The sequence below is a fragment of the Physeter macrocephalus genome, chromosome 5 (assembly GCF_002837175.3).
Source record: "Physeter macrocephalus isolate SW-GA chromosome 5, ASM283717v5, whole genome shotgun sequence".
NCBI lineage: Eukaryota > Metazoa > Chordata > Mammalia > Artiodactyla > Physeteridae > Physeter > Physeter macrocephalus.
Genome location: NC_041218.1, coordinates 106016091 through 106035129, shown reverse-complemented (window position 1 = coordinate 106035129; position 19039 = coordinate 106016091). Strand labels below are relative to the sequence as shown.

Below are 19039 nucleotides of genomic sequence, written 5' to 3'. Positions count from 1 at the left end.
GGGGCAAACTGGATCCCTACCATGTATGATCCATAGCCATCGATTCCAGGGGGCAAACGGGGCAAACTGGATCCCTACCATGTATGATCCACAGCCATCAATTTCAGGTGAGTGACTGACTGAAAGTGGAAAACAAAATGTTTTTTATTTTGTCTAATAATAAGAATTAGTGATTTCAAGATCTGTGAGTCTGATTTTGTTTTGTGAATAAGCTCATTTGTATCATTTTTTATTAGATTCCACATATAAGTGATATCATATGACATTTGTCTTTCTCTGTCTGACTTGCTTCACTTAGTATGATCATCTCTAGGTCCATCCATGTTGCTGCAAATGGCATGATTTCATCCTTTTTCATGTCCGAGTAATAGTCCACTGTGTATATGTACCACATCTTCTTTATCCATTCATCTATCGATGGACATTTACACAGATCTTGAAATCAAACTTATGGTCACCAAAGGGGAAATGTGGGGGGAAGGGATAAATTAGGAGATTGGGGTTGACATATACATACTACTATATATAAAATAGATAACTAATAAGGAGCTACTGTATAGCACAGGGAACTCTACTCAATATTCTCTAATAACCTATATGGGAAAAGAATCTGAAAAAGAGTGGAAATATGTATGTGTATAACTGAATCACTGTACTGTACACCAGAAACTAACAACATTGTAAATCAACTAGACTCCAATAAAAATTAAAAAAAAAGAAAGAATTAATGAGTAGTGAGAATCTTCATACACTCAGGCTGAGAAAAGACTTCCTACGTAAGACTTAGCACAACCATAAAGGAAAGATGTTTGAGTCCATAACACACAAATTCGCTGTACAAACCTAACAGGCAGCATCTAAAACACTGGAAGGCACACTTTGGCCCGGGAAAAATATTTGCAGTGCATATAACGTGCAAAGTATTAGTAACCTCAGTTTACTGTAAAAAATCCTGTACATGAGAGAAACAATCGAATAGAAAAACTGGCAAAAAGCAGGAGCAGGCAGTTTGCAAAAGAGGCAAGCATGCTGTGTTTGTATGTGATGGTGCACGGTCATTTCACACGGAAACGTGGAGGCGGCTGGTCCGGGGCTGGAGGGAGCCTGTGCTCCCAGGTCTGTGACGTGGGGCAGAAAAGCGCAGGTCTCGCTCTCTCTCTTTCAGGTGCATCCAGGTGCCACATGCTCAGCCTTCCTTTGGCACCCCTGCGGCCCCGCGTGTCCCTGTGCCTGTTGGTGTGCGCAGGCTGGGCTTTGCAGCGTCCAGCTGTGCGGCACAGAGGCCGGTGCCCTCCCGGTGCGGTGGCCCTGCCCCCTCCCAAGTCGGGGTCTGCACAGCCTGCGGGAGCCTGCAGCCTGTCCTGCCCGGGGTGGAGGGGGCCCTCCTGCATCCCTGAGCCATCCCTCCTCTCCTTACCACCTCCGCGCCGGAAGTTCCTCCTAACGAGACCGCTTGGGATCCGGGACAGCACTCGACAGGGACAGAGCGCTGTTCTTTCTTGCTTCCTTCATCTTCAAGGCATCCAGGTGCCCCACCTCTAGGCCTTAGGTGTCTGTGAGGTGTTTGATCTGGTCCTTCTCAAGGGACCTGATGTTTAGAATAAAAGATCTGCCATGACTTTCCTTGACCTGTTCCTTCTCTCTGGCAAAGAGGATTTAATGCCCTGGTTTCTGTTATAGCTCATTCCTAACCTAAGCAGCTTGCTTTTGTGTGACGGTTGTTAAAAATGCTTCAGACATTTCCTAGCAGCAAGCTGCAAAAGGGATGTGTCTTCTTTGGAAAGTGGGAGGTTTTGCAATAGCTGGAATTAATTACTCTTGACAGTATTTTAAAAATATATTTTTTAATGAGGGTAAAATATATACAACATAAAATTTACCATTTTAACTCTTTTTAAGTGTGTTTCAATAGCATTCAGTACATTCACAGTGTCGTGCAATTCTCACCACTATCTATTTGAAAAATGTTTTATCATCCCAAACAGAAACTCTGTACCCATTAAGCAAGACCTGGTAACCTCTCTTCTACTCTCTTCTGTCTCTGTGAGTTTGCCTTTTCTAGGTACCTCGTGTGCGTGGACTCATACAATATTTGTCCTTTTGTGCCTGGCTTGGTTTACTTAGTATAGTGTTTGGAAGGTTCATCTTGGTTGTAGCACGTATGAGAGTTTCATTCTTTTGATAGCTGAATTATATTTTGTTGTCTGTAGACTACATTTGTTTATCCCTTCATCTGTCAGTCTGCCCTAGGTCTGCCTTCACCTTTTGGCTGTTGTGACTAATGCTGCAGTGAACATGGATGTGCAAATATCTGTTGGAGTCTCTGCTTTCAGTTCCTCTGGGCATATACTTAGGAGTGGAATTGCTTAATAGTATGGGAATTCTATGTTCTATGTTTAGCTTTTTCTTGACAATATTTTTTGAGATGTGAGGTTTCAGAGAATTGTGGTTTTCGGAAGTTCGGCCTTTTCTCATTTTAAACAACTTGTGTCTGATTGTTATTCTTGCTCAGCACTGAAGCTGAGTGGTCCAGCCCTGTCCTGCTCCATTCAGCAGACCACAGCTGAGCAGAGATGCCCCGAGGAGTGGAGAGGTTTGAAATCCACGCAGGAAAGGCACTGCGCATGAGCTGGGACTGTGTTCTCCTTGGAGACGGGGCCATGTGTGCACACAGCCAAGGCTCCTGAGATGTGATCAAAGCATCGCCCATGATCCCTGGGGTTGCGAACCCCAGAAACGGAGTCGGTCCCCGGTTCAGGAGACTCGGAAATCCAGCAGCTCGGCTCCCTGAATCGAGGCATGCCTTCCGGGCTCCGGCCTCCCATGGTCCTGTCACCCCGTCACAGATCTTTTCTGCTTGGTTGCTTCTCTTGGTTTTCTTGAGACCAAAAGTTTTGGTTATTAGGGTGCGGTTTTAATGTGCACAGCTGTATTTGGTGGAGTGCTTTTCTTCCCCTAGGAACAGTGTAAGCGTAGAAGAAAGATGTAGAGCAAGACCATTTCAGAACCCCCAGTATCGCATGGCAGAGTCTGTTTGCCGAGCAGAGAAGACCAAAATTAGAAAAGAATGTCATTTGCTAGAGATGGAAAAATAGATGCAGAAAGATGGTCTTGTTTTGGCTTTCCCCTTCAGGGAGCTGATCTGATGTCACCGGATGCTGGGGGCGGCCGGGCTTGGGGCTGCTGTTCTACCTCTTGATTCCTCTTGCCCTGTGACAGCAGGCAAGTTAGTAACCACCCTGCAGTATAGATTATTCGTTTGTATACACGGATCTTGCATAATTATTGTGAAGATTAATAGTAGTGGTGACGCTGATGATACTTTGGAGTCCTGTGCTAGAAATGCTCCTGCATGTCTGATTTTTTTCATCTAGTCATCAAAGCTACAGATAGGGAAACCGGGGCAGGAGAGGGTCAGTGCTTGCCTGGAAATCACAGAGAGGTCACATACGGTGGTGAAATTGGAATCGAAGCCGAGTCTCTCCACCTTCACGTTTTGAGATAGTTGAAGGGAAACACCTAGCACACACCTATACATAAAAGCTACCTTCTAAGTGTTCCTTTATGTATTGTATTTTTCCCCTTTCTCCTGAGATGATACACGTCTTGAGGGCAGGAACCATGTCATCCTCATCTCGAAGGTTCTGCTGTAGTGCCTTGTCCATAGTTGGACTTTACAGATGTTTGTTTATCGGATTTCTGAACTCACATGCCATATATATATACCTGTGGGTTCCAGAAAGGGCCTGAGCTCCTGCCTCTACCCTCCATGGTTTCGGATGATTCCAGGCGAGCAAAGACAAGACCAGTCAGCAGAGCCCTTCCCTTCTCGTGGTGCCACTGATGAGGTGTCAGGAACATTTGGATGAGGGGGTGATACGTGAGAGAGTGTAAGTCAGCCAAGAAGATGAGGTTGCTTTCTTTAAAATTATTAAAAAAAATTTTTTTTAATAGCCAGAGTAAAATAAAATATATTCTTTAATTGAGGTATAGTTGATTTACAATGTTGTGTCCATGTAAGATGAGGTTGCTTTTGAACCGAGCTTGCGTCCTGGTTCACGGATACCCTTTCATCCAGTTCATCTCTTACTGTATGATGGAGAACATCTCCAGTGCTTTACTCACCCCCCCTCCACACACACACGTAACTTTTATTTTCTTACTATCATTTCCTTATAGTGAAACTAGCCTGTCTTCCAAAGATAATGTTCAGAAAGAAATGCTCGACAAAATCCTGAATCGTAACGAATATCAGCCTCTGGCTGGATGTTGATGCCAGAGCTGATGTAGTTTTGATTTCTTTTACCCCTTCCCTGTGCCTAAACACCTTTGACTGGGTTAAGATGCAAAAAAGCCCTTAAGGATGCTTCTGCAGCATCCTTTCAAGTGATGATATTACAGCCCATCAGAAAGGTGTCATGTCCTCTGTTTCTTCCATGTTTACCTGACCTCCCTGTTATAAAAATAGGTTCTTCACCTGTTAAGAACTTGTGTTTCGTATTTTAACTCACCGAATGCACTTAATTGTCCTGAGGTGGGCACTGTTATTACCGCATATTTACAGGGAAGGAAATTGAGGCACAGGCATTAGAAAAGTCGCCCAGATCACTCCCCAGAGGAGTGGCGGAGCTGGGCCCGAGACCCGCTGGGCCGGGGGCTCTGGCGTCTGCGCTTCTCGCCACCTTTGCTGCTTTGCCTCAGGGTTCCTCCTCCATCCTTATCAGAGTCCATGCATATCTTCCTTTCTTTTTGACTACTCACATTTTTCAGGTCCTCAGACTGAGATTCTGTTGGCCGTAGGGACTGGATTTTCCTTGTTCCTGAAAGCAGCCGAGTGGGTAGCATGCCACGGTCACCACGCCCCATCCTGGATGTTCCACTTCTTCCAGCCTTCCACTGGGACAATCATTTGTCTCCCTAAGGAAGAGGTAGCAGAAAGGCATCAAGGCACCGGCTCTCACTCTGTCTTTCCCAGGGTCGGGCAAGCGGCGGACCTCGTCCTTCCTGGTTCTCACTTGGAGCAGCATTGAAACACCCGCCGTCATCCCGTGTGATTTCCCAAGTCTCGGCTCTTCTGGGCCTTCGCTTCCCTGACGCTCTGACAGCTCACGTCACTCTTGCCTGTTTCCTTTGAGCGGATGATTGGACTCCATTCATGTTTCTTGTTTCCTCGGGCTGTCAGGGCGCCCGCCCCCCACTAGAGGCTTTATCCCCACAATACCTTCTGTTCTTCTGGGGCCTTGGCTTTTCATGCTCTCCGCTGTAGTCGTCCTGTCTCTTTCATTCATTTCATTCATTCAACAAATATCTGTTGTTTGTCCAGGCCACACCAGGCATGGGGCCCAGGCCCTAGGGATGCAACAGGAAGCAGTGGGTCCTTTTTAATTTATTGGTCATATAACACGTGGACCTTTTCGTCCAAGGAAGTATAAATCCCTTCTAGAAGCGACGGGGCACAACTTAGTTATAATTCCTTCATTATTAAGATCCGTGATGAATGAATATCTTTAGATTGCTCTTAGGTAGGAAACTAGGATATCCTAGCTCCTGAAATCTAACAATATATGTCTTCCTTTATATTACACTTTATCTAAATGCCTTTATTTTTTTAACTGCAATTAACCAGCCATTTCAGGTAAAAAAAAATTTTTGGGGGAATGAGTTATTTTTCTTTTATAATTTTAAGGTCTATCCCCAAAGGGAGATCTCAAGCTAGAGATTTTCCGTAAGGAAAAGTAACCCTCCGATCTTCAGGACACAGTGTACTGCTGCCTTCAAGAGTACTTCAGCAAGGCTACAGCATCACTTGTTCATGTGTCTAATATTAGCTAATATTCTGTACCCCACTGTGCGTTGATCTGTCTCCAGGAAGGCCCTCAAAGATCTCAGCTCCTTACCCGGGGGCAGGCCCTGCGGGTACGTGACTAGCTGACCCTTTCGGAGATCCTGGGAGGAGCCGGTGTTTCCGCAGAATTAAGTAACCGGGCGCCGGCCCCGGAGCCAGGAGCCTGCCTGGTGGTTCCCACCGCCCTCTGCTGCTCCCTTAGAGCTGGGCCCCTGCCAGGGCCGGGTAGCCAACGCTTGCTCAACCCTGGGCCTCGTCCTGCCTGAGAGAGACTTTAGTAACTGTCCTGACCTTTTCAGGAGCGGGGGGGCAGGGGCTAGAGGAGATGGGGGCACAGGTTGTCATTCCTTCCACCTCCAAGGGCACATCTGGGATATATTTTGAAAAATAATCGCAGTGGACTCCATCCACTCGTGTGTCAGATGGCTAAAAGCACCTTTGCATCACGAATGCTTCCTGTTTGGGGGGCTCAGTGTAGTGAACCCCAGGGGCTGCCGACACAAGGCCAGCTAGAGGTCTGCATCGTAGGGAGATGGTTTCTCCCTTCCCTGCAGCTAATGGACTAACTCTCCGTGACACCAGTTTCTGTGTTTTCTCACTGATTGTCCCCTCTGGCCCTGCACTGTGTGGTTGCCGGTACCTGCGCATCCTGAATGGAGACGGAATCCTTCTGTGGTCCCTGCGACCTTGGGGATGGCCAGGTGGGCCCGACGTGGTCAGGGAGGCGCACAGGGACAGGCAGAGGCCTGGCCTGCCAGGTGATGCTTCCTGCAGGAGACCCCTGGGCCTCAGACAGTCCTCCATCCCTGCTGGAATTAGAACCTCTGGCATTTATTCACTTGGTGGCCTGGCTGTGACTTGCCCGGCGGGCCTTTTTCCAGGGAACTAACAGGGGGACTCAGCAGCCCCAAGAGAGTTTGGGAACTCTGCCTGGCTGTCTGACCTTCTGGAAAATTCTACAGCTTGATTTATGGAGGCTGGTGACTCCATTTTCCACATACTCAGCTGACATTTACCGACCACCTGCTGTGTGCCAGCTGTGAGGTTAGGTAGGGAGGAAAAGGCACAAGAACGTGCAGGTCCAGCCTCTGGAAACTCAAGGTTAGTGACAAAGAATGGTGGGTACATAGGAAATTAAACTAAAACTATAGTGAGAAAAACTGAGGAAAGTTAAAATTATAATGTACCAGGGAAGCAGGATGTCCACCCTTGGAGTTGGCTTTGACCTCCATCTTCATCTTGGGAGAGCTGAGTCTCCCTATGTCTTGGCTTTTTTATCTGAAATCTTAAAAATGCCTACTTGGCTGGCTTAGTAGGAAGATTAGACACTGCTTGACCTACAGGATATGCCCGGCGTAAGACCTGGTGCTGGAGATGGCTGCTACTGTGTGTCTTCATCATTAATAAATGCAGTGTCACGTATGTAGAGAGAGAGTGAAAATCAAAACCCTCTCTCATGGGGCTTCCCTGGTGGCGCAGTGGTTGAGAGTCCGCCTGCCGAGGCAGGGGACGCGGGTTCGTGCCCCGGTCCGGGAGGATCCCACGTGCCGCGGAGCGGCTGGGCCCGTGAGCCGCGGCCGCTGGGCCTGCGCTTCCGGAGCCTGTGCTCCGCGACGGGAGAGGCCGCAGCAGTGAGAGGCCCACGTACCAAAAAAACCCAAAAAACCCTCTCTCGTGGATCCAGCATGTGCAGCCTCTCCCTCTGGGCTCGCTCCTTCAGAACTCGTGTCCATCGAGGCCCAAGTTCTGAGAAAGAATGTCATGAGTTTTCCTTCTGCTGGGGTGTTATTCAGAAGGTGCCGCTTATATGTGTGCTGTTAGTTCTCTTGGTTGACAAATCATTTTCATAAGAATCGTAAGCCCTTGCTTAGGAACTCCGTTCATTCCTTGACCCGACTCCAAAGATTTGGATTCAGGATGAATCCAAGTGAGTCCCAGGAACCTGTTTTCACAAGCGAGCCTCCCAGGGGGTCCTGCTCATCAGACAGATTCCCGAGGGATGGATCTCCGTGGTCCCAGCCCCACCGACCCCTCCTGAACGTTGCATCTTTCCACTTAAGCCCTGTTTCCATCACATCCTGCAAAGACAGCTCCTCTCTCCTGGGCATTGCAGTTCCGGGAGATGTGCCATTTCTTGGAATTGCCTGGTACGTTCTCCTGGAAGGAGTTTCCCCATCCTGATGCCTGAGAAACTGGGCTCTCCGTAGAGCCGAGTGCCCTCTGCTTGACCGCCTTGCCTTACATAACAGAGATCTTGTTGTAAAGTCCTCGTCTTCTGCCAGCTAGGGAGCGCAGCCGTCCTGGGAGAGTGTCTGTCCTCTAGGATACTTTTCTGGTTTGGGCAGTTCATTAACAGTCTCTACCAAGGCTGTTTCCATCTGAGGACACAAGGTGTCCTCTCTGCCACTCCTGCTGCCCGCATGCCCCTAACCTCTCTTGTAAGACGCTCAGTTGGGGTTGAGGTCCCCCCTTTCCACGAGGAGTCCGGTCCCTGTTTGGAATATCTCCATCTCCTCCTCTCGTACACCGGAGTGGGTTTTAGCTTCTTCACAGAGGGAATTGTTTTTCCAGAGGTGGTGGAAGAAGTTTCACCTCCTTCCTTGCAACTTTGCATTTAGCGCCGTAATCCTTTTCCCGAGAGTGATGCCTAGGACTTCATTACGTTTAGATGGTGGGGTTCTTTTCTCTTTTGTGAATGTCTGTGTTTCCAGAAGCTGGACCGATGTCAGAGGTGTCGTTTGTGCTCAGTCAATATCTGCTGAATGAAGACAAGCATGGGTTACACGAAGGAATTTTACATTTATGGCGGCAAATACACAGAACCAGAGAGGGTTACCGTTGAATGGGGTGGTGAAGATAATTTACCTGTAAAAACGTTGCCTGTTTGCCATCACAGTGCCAGTGAGTGACAGGCTTTTGGCCTGCGCCCTGGATTTTCCCTGTTCAGTTGCAGTGTTCTTGGATTAATATTTCTAAGAGTAATGGAAAATGGGAACCTTCCGGAATGACAAGTTATTTGCATAGTTTCTTACACCCAGGTTTCTGCCCTGATTGGTGATGTAACGGAAGAATTGGGAATCAAAACCGAAGGTTGAGGAGAAAAAGATGACATTGCTAAGGATGACTTGAGAAAGATGCAATTACTCTTTTGCCCCTTTTGAGCGATATTTTGTGAGTTTGTTTCTGTTCTCCCCACTCCTCCAAGTTGTCCTCTAATAGTACAAATAGAGATTACACAACAGAGTCTGTAGTTTTTTCTGCAATCTGTAGCTCGGGTCCTTGGTCCTTGGTCGGCAGTTGTAACTTTTTGGTCCTGGGAAATTGTGCTCCAAGGTGCAGAAGACAAACAGTCTTAAAGACCTGAAAGAAACTACGTGATATCCAGGTCTTGCCTGGCAACAGTGTGACGGGATAAAAATCCAAGAAAGGGGGAAACTTACGCTCTTTTCTCTTATGTCAGTTCTTGAATATCAGTGAATGGCATCACTGAGTGCAATGCGTAGCTTCCCTCATTTTCTTTTTTTCTTTTTTTTTTCTTTTTTTTCTTTTTTGTGGTATGCAGGCCTCCCTCTGTTGTGGCCCCTCCCGTTGCAGAGCACAGGCTCCGGACGCGCAGGCTCGGCGGCCACGGCTCACGGGCCCAGCCGCTCCGCGGCACGTGGGATCCTCCCAGACCGGGGCGCGAACCCGGTTCCCCTGCATCGGCAGGCGGACGCGCAACCACTGCGCCACCAGGGAAGCCCCCCCTCGTTTTCTTTATTTGTTTTTTGGGTAGAATTATTCTGCAGCTCTTTCTTAAGACGTAGATGGGACAAGTACATCTCACGGGAATCAGGGTCCAGAGTGATTCGTCATTAATCACTCTTTTGCTTGTCTGCTGTGGTGGTGGAGCTGGCTCGCCAGGCTGCTAGGATGTCTGCGTTTGACTCTCCTCTGCCCCGGAGGTAGTACCGTGTCCTGCCCTCCGAGTGTTGCGGCCTCCTGGGCTGTCACAGACCCGGTGGTGAGACGTAGCCCAGCTTCCGCCCTGAGGGTCACTGCTGTCAGCATCCGGGCCCTTCCAGCCGCTGCTCCGGGGAGACGGTGAAGCGTAGTTGGCAGGGCTGTGAGAGGACGCCGACTGGCTGCGTTTCTGCGGGTCTGTTCGTTCAGCCTCCGTTGACGGCCAGGCCCTGCACAAGCCATCGAAACATGACGCCCTTATGGGAGGATGCACACAGGTGTGGTTGAACACCTACCTGTTGCAGTCCACGGCGTTGCTGGAGAAGCATACACGTGTGTACTAAAAGTTAATGTTCGTTGGAAGAGGAACGCATGTTGCGTGTCACTGGGGAAACGAGTGTCGTGGTCCTGGGCCTTCACGAGCCAGTCTGCCTGGGCGTCCTTGGCCGGTCACCCAAGAAGCCAGCCCCAGGGGTCCCCCCGTGGCCCTCAGCCTCCATGGCCTAGGCTGGTGCTCTTTCTGGGGACAAGTGAGGACCACAGGTGTGCAGAATCGGGGAGGGGGGCACCTGTCCGCCAGAGGGATGGGGCTTGAGGCCGACGGGTGGGCAGGGCGTCCCCTGGAGTGGGCTCCGGGGAGGGTGGGGCAGCCCAGGACGCCCTGCCCGTGAGGTCCAAGCACGTGGCATTGGTCCCAGGCAGGCAGGTTTAGGGTTGGGGGCTTCTTAAAGGCACCCAAGTAGCTCAGCCAGGAGAAGACCCTCAGTGAATGTATTTGAGAATATTAAGCATTCCAATTTAAAAAATGCTTTCACTATTTTATTATTGTTTTTCAAATTGTGGTACAACATACCTAACATAAAACGCACGAACCTCTAAGCAGTGCCCACAGCCTTTCTCATCTGTGTGGTTGTAGACAGGGTTTGCGTCTAAATCCCGTCTTGATGGTGCTAAGTCACAGCTGTAGACCCTTAAGCAATCATAAGGGGTGTTGCTTCTTTAGACAGAAGGTGTAGACCTAAATGTGGCTTTGAGGAAAACCGGTTGCAGATGTCGTGGAGGCAGAACGTCAGTGGTCTACGTACTCTGTACTATCGACAGGGCTGCCTGGTAGGGTGGTGGCTTTGTCACTGGCTGTGGGATGCTCTAGGGAGGGGTTCTGGATGCAGTTCCTAAAGAACAGAAGAAAGTGCCAGAGCTCTCCAGGAACTGGACACACGAGTAACTAAATACGCGCGTTCCCTTTCTGAGGGCACAGTCCTGCATCTGGATTTTAGCAGAAGGAAAGGCGTTCCAAGAAACATAATCAGGCTACCTACCAGCTATTGATACAAAGCAAGGCGCAGATTGCCCAGAATCAGCAGATTGGGAGGGTTGTTTTAATGGTCACTTTGTCTGACTGGATTGGTCCCAGGGTGTGTGTGTGTATTTGTCCAGTTTCATGTCACCAGCTGACCCTGACTGTGCTCTGGGCGGTGGTTCCACCCACGTGGCCTGTGGGTCCTGGGAGAGGGGGGTCCTCTGAGCGCCACAGCTGCCCAAAAAGTGTAGGCAGCACTTTTTCAAATGTATATATGGTCCTAATGAAAAAAAAACAAACACACGCAAATTCTTATAGGTTGTTTAATTAATCATTTTGTTGACCCGTATTTCTCAATTTAATAGACATTGAACTTGACAATTACTGTTGTCTGTGGTGGTAGACAGGGAAGGACGCCAGTTTTCCCGCGTGTTGGGAAAACGTCTCTCTTGTAAACATGGAAGACATCGGGAGTTGTGACTCTCTCCAATGCTGTGTATGTATTTCTGTGCATATGCCAGACAGACTAATTCTGAGGGTTTTTATGTCCTGCCTGCCCAAGTAACCACTGAAATAAAGCATTGGTTTTGTTTGTTTGTTTGTTCAATGACAGGATTTGGGGGTTGCATTTGTATTTTTATTTGGAGTTGGGGTTAGGTGATTTGCTTCTATATTGGCTGAATATCCTTACATATCATGAATCAGAACAGAAAAGACTACTCTAATGGTGTAATACTTCATTTTCTTATTCTGCTTACTTATGTCCAAGCACCTCTACATACTAAAAATTAAATACACGTGACTAGAATACATGAGGATTGAAGATGAATTGGTGTGCTGCAAAAAGGTATTTCAGTAGCATGTTGAGTTATATTTGTACAAGGTTTTAACTGCTTAGAGGTCAACAGCAAAAGCTTGCCCAGGGAACATGGTTTAGGTTGAAAGTGCTTTTGCAGGCTGGGCCTTTAGTTCCTGTCCAGGTAGAAATGTGTGAGAACTTTGGCCTTTGCACGTGTGCTGGGCAATTTTCAGGTCTTGTGCTGTCAAGAAAGCTCCCTGAATACTTTTGTTCTTAGAATGACTCCAAGTAATTCTCCCAGCCCAGCTGGCTGTCCTACAATTTAGTTCAATTCTGATGCTATGTACCTGGTTTGATCATTTACTGGAGCAGCCCACAGAACTCAGCAAGACGGTTTACTCACTACATGACCAGTTTGTTGTCAAGGGTACAACTCAGGAAGAGCCAGATGAAGAGATGCAGAGGGCAGGGTACCCGGGGAGGCGGGGCGGAGCTTCCTGCCCTCGGGGTCACCCTGCCAGCACCCGCACCTGCTCGCCGACCTGGAAGCTCTCAAGGCCCAGTCTTTTAGGGTTTTTATAGAGGCTTCATGGTACAGGCATGATTGATGAAATCATTGGCCATTTGCAGTTGGCCTCCCTGGAGCTCGGGGGTGGGGCTAAAAGTCCCAGCCTCTAATCACACAGCTGGTTCCCCTGGCAGCCAGTCTCTATCAAGTGCTTATCTGGGGGCTTTCCAGAAATCACCTCATTCCCATAAATTCAGACCTAGTCGAAAGGGGCTTGTTACGAGTAACAAAACACACTTCTTTCCCCTTTACTAGTAGCTCGGGAGCTATTTCAGGAGCAACAACAGAAAAGGGCCAGATGTTATAACGAAGATGCTCCCCTTAACTCGTATCAGTTAGGAAATCACAAGGATTTCAGGAGCCGTGTGCCAGGAACCATGGAGGAAGATGAAGGCTCTTACCACAGCCTTACAAATGCCATCTACTTTTTTCTTCTCAGGGACAAATCTCCTCCTACTTAAGACTTTATCACCCTCTAGGGTTTGAGCCTTGTAAGGAAGTCGGTGCCCTGCCCTGCCAGCTCTCTGTTACTTCAGCGCGCGCCTCATACGTGAAAATGGGGGGAGACGGGGGAGAGGCTTCCGTGGGTCCGTAAAGAAAGGACAGGAAGGATGCATCTGGCGCACACGTGGTGCAAGTAGCATTTCTTTAAGGTGCCAAAATAATTTCGTAAAGCGGATCCAGTGTCATCTTTACTATCTAATTAAAGAAGCCACTAGAGGGCGCTGTGAACCGAGCAGGGGGCAGTGGAGCCAGTGGAGCCAGTGGGGTCCGTGGGGTCCGTGGGGTGGCAGGAGGCGGTGCCAGTCAGGTCCTCCTGTGACTCACTCTCTCCTCTCTGCCTGCAGCCTGCCCTCTTCCTGGCCTGGCTTCTGGAAGACATTCTCCGGGAATAATCCAAACGTGCATGTGTTTCACCGAATTTGTACTCGTTTTAGACCTCAGCGAGCCTCCTTTGCTAAAGATGACAGTGAGGCCAGGTACACCTGTGATTTGGGGATCCGATGAACGACTCAGACGTTTGGGACAAAAGTCTCTGACCAGCTTAGGACTGGGTTATTTAAGGAAGGAAAATAACTATTGATAACTTGACTTACAACCATGTTGTTTGACCTACATTTGTCCAGTAAATATACCCTGCCAAATCCGTATGGAGCGGAACGTCACGTATAGAATTGTTTCCCTTCCCCCTTGCAGGACTCCTTTCAGAGGTACCGGCTCACGGCAGATACTTTGGCCTCAAGGTAGCAGCTATAGACACTTAATCTTAACAGTCCTTTCCAGAAGCCTCTGCTTTGTTATTAATGCCCTGGTGTTTGATTCTGCCACTTGCACGACGCTGCAGGAAGACTTCCTCCCACGGGTGAGCACCGATCCACCTGGATTCGTGCAGACGGCCACACGTGTAGGAGAGACACGGGGCAGCCTTGCTCCACGGTGGACTGGCTCATGGAACATTCGAAAGAATTGAATGTCATTCCAGCAAAATCTCCGTGTAGTAATTTTTTTAAAAGTCCATCGCATGTGGAGAAGCGTCCTCTTTAGAATCAACCCTTTAAAACCCTTGTTAGGAAGATTTAGTTATCAGTCTTTATTAGAATTTAACAAAGTTTAAGTAAAATCAGACAACGCTAAGTGATGTTATTATCCAAACAGACAAAATGCTAACTGACCCCACAGGAAGTTTTAAAAGTTTGTCCTAGATTAGGATATTTTAGTCTCTATTCTTTCTCTAAGGGCTGTGGAAAATAGGCAAGTTTGAAACATGCCAACATAGTGGTTGGAGTTGATTTATGAAAATTCTAACCTACCAAGTGAATGTTAAATGACTAACCTGGCTCTAACAGATTCACCATTAAATGTATTAGCGTAGAAAGTGGTTTTATCAATAACCCACCTCAGAGGAGAGTTAAAGCACTTTAGTGAGTGCCTTGCACCTACACCTTTTACCTTTATATTTACCAGCTTACGTCCAATTTGCCTTTATATTTACTTTGAATGATGTCAGAATCACTCTGCGTTCCTGAAAGCACAGTGACCTGAGTGCAGCGCGGGGTGGCCCAGGAAGGACCCTGGCTGGCAGGAGAAGGAACATAAAGAAAAGGACAGGAGACACAGAGGCCTGCCCCCGTGGGCACAGCCAAGGGCTTTCAGAAATGCGTGGGGAAGAAATGACTCGAAGGAAAATCCACCTGAGGGGATAGGACCTTTTATTTTCTTGGCTGAAATCTGTCAGAGAGCGAGAACGCTAGTCCTGTTTGATCTCTAAAGCCGGGAAGACAGTGGCCTTTGTGTTCTGCTGGGTTTCCTCCCCATGTTAATCAAGTAGGAGACGCTGCTGGTGAAGCACCATCGGATCCCCGTTGAGCTTCCCTCGGCTGCCTGTCCACACCAAGGCCACTTGTCTACAGCCAAGGCCAGCTCCATGATTCCAGTGGACTTGGTGTTTCATCCTATTGATTCTTAAATGGTCCATTTAGATGGAAATACTGAGTTGTTACTAGGGTGAGGCAGGGTGGCACGTGGACTCACTGGTGTACAGAGTTTTACTTAAGCAGCAATTACAGGTCAGCCACATGTGAGTAAAGGAGGCGAGTGGCCTTCTCGATGGACACGTGCTAGAACTTTCCTAAAGCTCCGACCTGGGAACTCTGGCACAACTCCTGCTTTTCCTCGTCAGATAACTAGGCGAGCTCCCTCCTGTTCAGCGACGGCTCTCTTTGGGTGGCCACTGTCCACGGTTTTTGTTGTTGCCCATGTTGCTTCCTAGTTTACGGACGAGGACCTGCACCCAGCGGCCCCGCAGGGACCAGGGGCCCCGAAGGGACCAGGGGCCCCGAAGGGACCAGGGGCCCGTGGGCATGTGGGGACCCCTGCAGGGGTCTGGCCCCTCCTCCCCACCTGCCTCCTGGACTCTGAGCGGGAGCCCTGCCCGCTGACTCCCACGTCCTCCCTTGTGATGGATTAATGATCGATTTCACCGTAATTAGTTACTAAGTATCGATGCAGCACTTGGTCCTTTTAATATCTGGCCCTGGGATTATTAATACTAGACAACACATAACCTGAGCCGTAGCAGCATCTTTCAGCTCCTTCTCCCCGCAAGGCCTGGAGGTGCAGGGCTCTGCCCTCTCCCCCGTCAGCCCTCCCCCGGGTGCTGGGGTCTCTGCACAACAACCCCCCCAGACACCCCCCCTTCTTCCCGGGTTCTGCCCTACCGCCCACCCTGCCTGGGCCTCTGTCCTTGGCTCCAGCGGGACTGCACTCTCATACTGCGATTTCAGCAGCCGCCTGTCCTTCTCCCCCTCCCCTGTCCCCCTCCCCACCCCCCGCCCATCCGTGTGTCTTTCTGTCCGTCCTCAGGGCCTGCCTGCAGACTGTAACATCTCTCGTCTGGTCCAGACGCTCCCCAGACCTCTCTTCCGGGCACCACTGCCTGGAGGGTAGAGGGGCCTTGGGGGAGGGCTGTTCTGTGGTCTTCCTGCCTCTTCCTGGATCTCTCCGTACCTGCACTGCACCCCCCGCACCCGACCAGAGACTCCCTGATCCCAAACACCCCCGCTGACCCGCCCCCTGCGCCCTGCGGCTTCCGTGCCTTCTAGGCTGGCCTTTGTTGTTGTTCTGTTTTGTTTCCTTCTGTCTCCTCCTGCCCTTCTGCCTCGTGAGACAGGGAGGCCGAACAAAGCAGAGGCATCGGAGACATTTGTGGGGGGAGCGGGAGGGGCAGGGAGGTCAGTGTTCCAGAAAGTTCCGTGAGCTCACTGATGGAGTGCGCAACTGGTGAGCTCACGTCGGCAGCTGCAAAACTTGTTTTCAGATTCCAGGTTCCCTGCTGACTGCTGGTGTGACCTGGGGCAAGTTTCTTGACTACCCTGGACCGACTTCCTTGGCTGTTAAACCAGGTTAATAGGCACCACTCTGCATTGTTTTGTGAGGAATAAATGAAACAGAGCAAATAAATAACATCGACCAAGTGTTTACCCTGCGCCAGGCTCTGTTACAGAGCAGGTGAGGACTCACTGATGCCTCACGCCCACCTGCTGGCCTGGCACCACTGTGAGCCCCAGTGAGAGCTGCAGACCCGGAGGGATGGAGACCCGGGACTGGGGCTTGGGCCCCGAACCGGCAGGCGCAGGACAGGGGCAGGGCTGGGGCAGCAGGTGCTCTCCTGCCCCTCAGGGGCTGCTCACCTCGGTGGGGCGAGGCCTGGCTGTCTTGGGCCCTAAGCTCTGGTGTGTCCCCTGGGTGTCCCCTGGGCTCCGGGGGAGCAGATGATGGACTGTGACTTGGGTGACATGCGACCTACTCGTGAGAGGCAGCCTCAGTTGCGTCGGCCGTGTTGTTAGAAAGGGACGGATCTCCGGAACTGAGCCCACGGGATGTGCATGTGCGTGTGTTTGGGGTTGGTTATTGGGAGGAGTAGACTCGCACAGTCGTGAGTCCACGTCCACGTGTGCGGGGCCGCAGGCTGCGGACCCGGGAAGGGCCGGGGCCCGCATTGTTCTCGTCTCTCTTAGACTCTCGTCTAAGAGTAACTTCACGGAAACATCTAGAATGATGGTTGACCGGCTTCAGCCACACCGACACATAAAACTACCCGTCTCTCTTTCTGGCGTTTCCTGTCGTCCTCTCTCTGCGTCGGCCTCGGGCCTTCTTACGTGAAGGCAGCCTCCCCCTGGCTCTCGGGCACCCAGAGGCCTGCAGGTGCGGGTCTCGCCAGCAGCAACGCCCGGGGCCCGTCTGCCGCGTCTGCGGCCCTCCTGGTGGCCTTCGCAGACGAGGCTGGGATCAGGGTCGGGAGCTGCTCCGTTGCTGTCTCTCTGCTTCTCTTCTGGAATTTCGGGGAAGCGAGAAGCCCTGACTGGCCTCCTTAGGGCTCCTTGTGCCCCGGCGATTGGCCGGCCGAGGTCGGGGCTCAGGCTGCGCGTGGCCCCCTGCACCCCAGCAGATGCCCCGAGAGGGTCTCCCGTACAGATGGGAAAGGCAGGTGGGCTGTGATTACTGGATTGCTTCTGGAGTGTCGACAGATGACAATACCTAGGACACAGATGGTTCCTCACAGAAATGTGCGCTTGTTGCAGTTACCGTCCTCCACCCTCACGTCGTATTTTAAGACGGTGGGAGTCTTGGAACCTGGCCGTGGCCCCTCGCTGCTGCTGACGTTTGTCTTTCTCTCCCTTTCGACGCGCAGAGGACGACGTGGACCTGGAGACGCTGGTGAACGACATGGATGCGTCCCTGGAGAGCCTGTGCGCGGCCGCGGAGACGGCGCCCCTCCTGCACAACGGCCGGCATCCCCGCGGCCGGCCCCCCGGAGCAAGGCCCCTGCAGGGGCAGGTGGCCCCGCGGCAGAGGCTGCAACGGTCCCAGCCCATGCACATCCTTGCCGTCAGGTGGGCCCTGGCCTCCCCGCCAGGAGCGAGGGGTGGGTCTCGGGGCCACGGCGCCGGGCTCAGCTGGGTGGGCCCCTTCCTTCCCTCTGTCTAGCAGGGCCGCCGGGGTACCTGCTGGTACCTGGTTCAGTTCAGGGCACCTGTAGGATATGAGCACCTGCTCTGTGCCGGGCCGGTGCAACGTGCAGAAACCCCGTCAGAGGAGACCGCCCTGGAATAAATGAACGAACGGCCAGGCAGTCCACGGAGGGCTCCCAGGCCTCACTGCCCGGGGTGGGGCCGGGGACCGGGGGCTGGTCAGAAACGTGCAGCCTCGGACACCTGAGCCCGTTCCCCCGGGGGCCAGGGGGAGGAGGCTCAGCCTCCCTGGAAAGGCCGGGGCCGGAGGGAGGGACTCTGGGCAGTGGAGGAGGGCTCCCTGGAGGAAGCAGACCTCTGAACTGGCTGTCGAAGGGTGAGCAGGAGAGATGAGCCCTGGTGTCGCAAGTGGCCGGATCCCCTTCCTTTTCTATGGCCGAGTGTATGTATGTACGTGCCACGTGTATGTATCACGTTTTCTCCGTCCTTTCATCCATGGCCGGACAGCATGGACAGTGTGCCGAGTAAATGGGACCCACAGAGAAGGACAGTTACTACGTGATTCCACTTCCACAGGGAGCCTGAAAGCGCCAGGAGTGTGGAGGCGGGGAGTGGAGAGGGTTGCCGGGGGCCAGCTGGGAGGTGCCGGTCGGAGGGTCCAGAGGGTCAGTTTAACCTGGTGGACGAGGCCTGCCGGCGTGCCGTGCAGCGTGGCCTGAGTTAGCAGTGCTGCACTGCGTGTTGAGGAGCTTGCTACAGGGCCCGGTCTCGTGTGACGTGTTCTTATCACACACACGCACACAAAATACTAATGATAAGTGAGGAGGGTGGGCGTGAACACTGGAGGAGGTTTACGGCCAGACTGTGGTGACAGGTCACGGCGTGTTCTTCTCTCTAAGCTCGTCCAGTCGTGGACATTGAATGCGCGCGGCTTTGTGTGTCTATCAGACCTCCGCAGAGAGGGATAGAAAAGAGATCCCAACAGGTAGGGCCAGAGCCAGGGGCCTTTGGGAGCCCCTCCAAGGGGAGAGACGAGAGAAGGGTTTGAGCCAGGTGAGCGAGGCTTGGATTGGGGTTTCGGTGGGTAGTTCTGGCAGCCTGGGGTCGGGGGTGG

The 19039-nt window shown here is 51.2% G+C and overlaps 1 protein-coding gene across 4 annotated transcripts in view; it reads left to right on the top strand.

The window, feature by feature from the left end:
• Positions 1–19039, top strand: part of LOC114486364 (growth factor receptor-bound protein 10-like) — a 96132-nt gene that overhangs the window by 73113 nt on the left and 3980 nt on the right. For 3 of the 4 annotated variants that reach the window (XM_055085135.1, XM_055085136.1, XM_028490283.2), the window contains 2 exons: positions 13303–13434; positions 17646–17847. In XM_055085135.1, the coding sequence (XP_054941110.1) occupies positions 13303–13434; positions 17646–17847 (334 nt within the window). The remainder of the gene's footprint in view (positions 1–13302; positions 13435–17645; positions 17848–19039) is intronic. The other variant, XM_055085137.1, reaches the window with a different exon arrangement.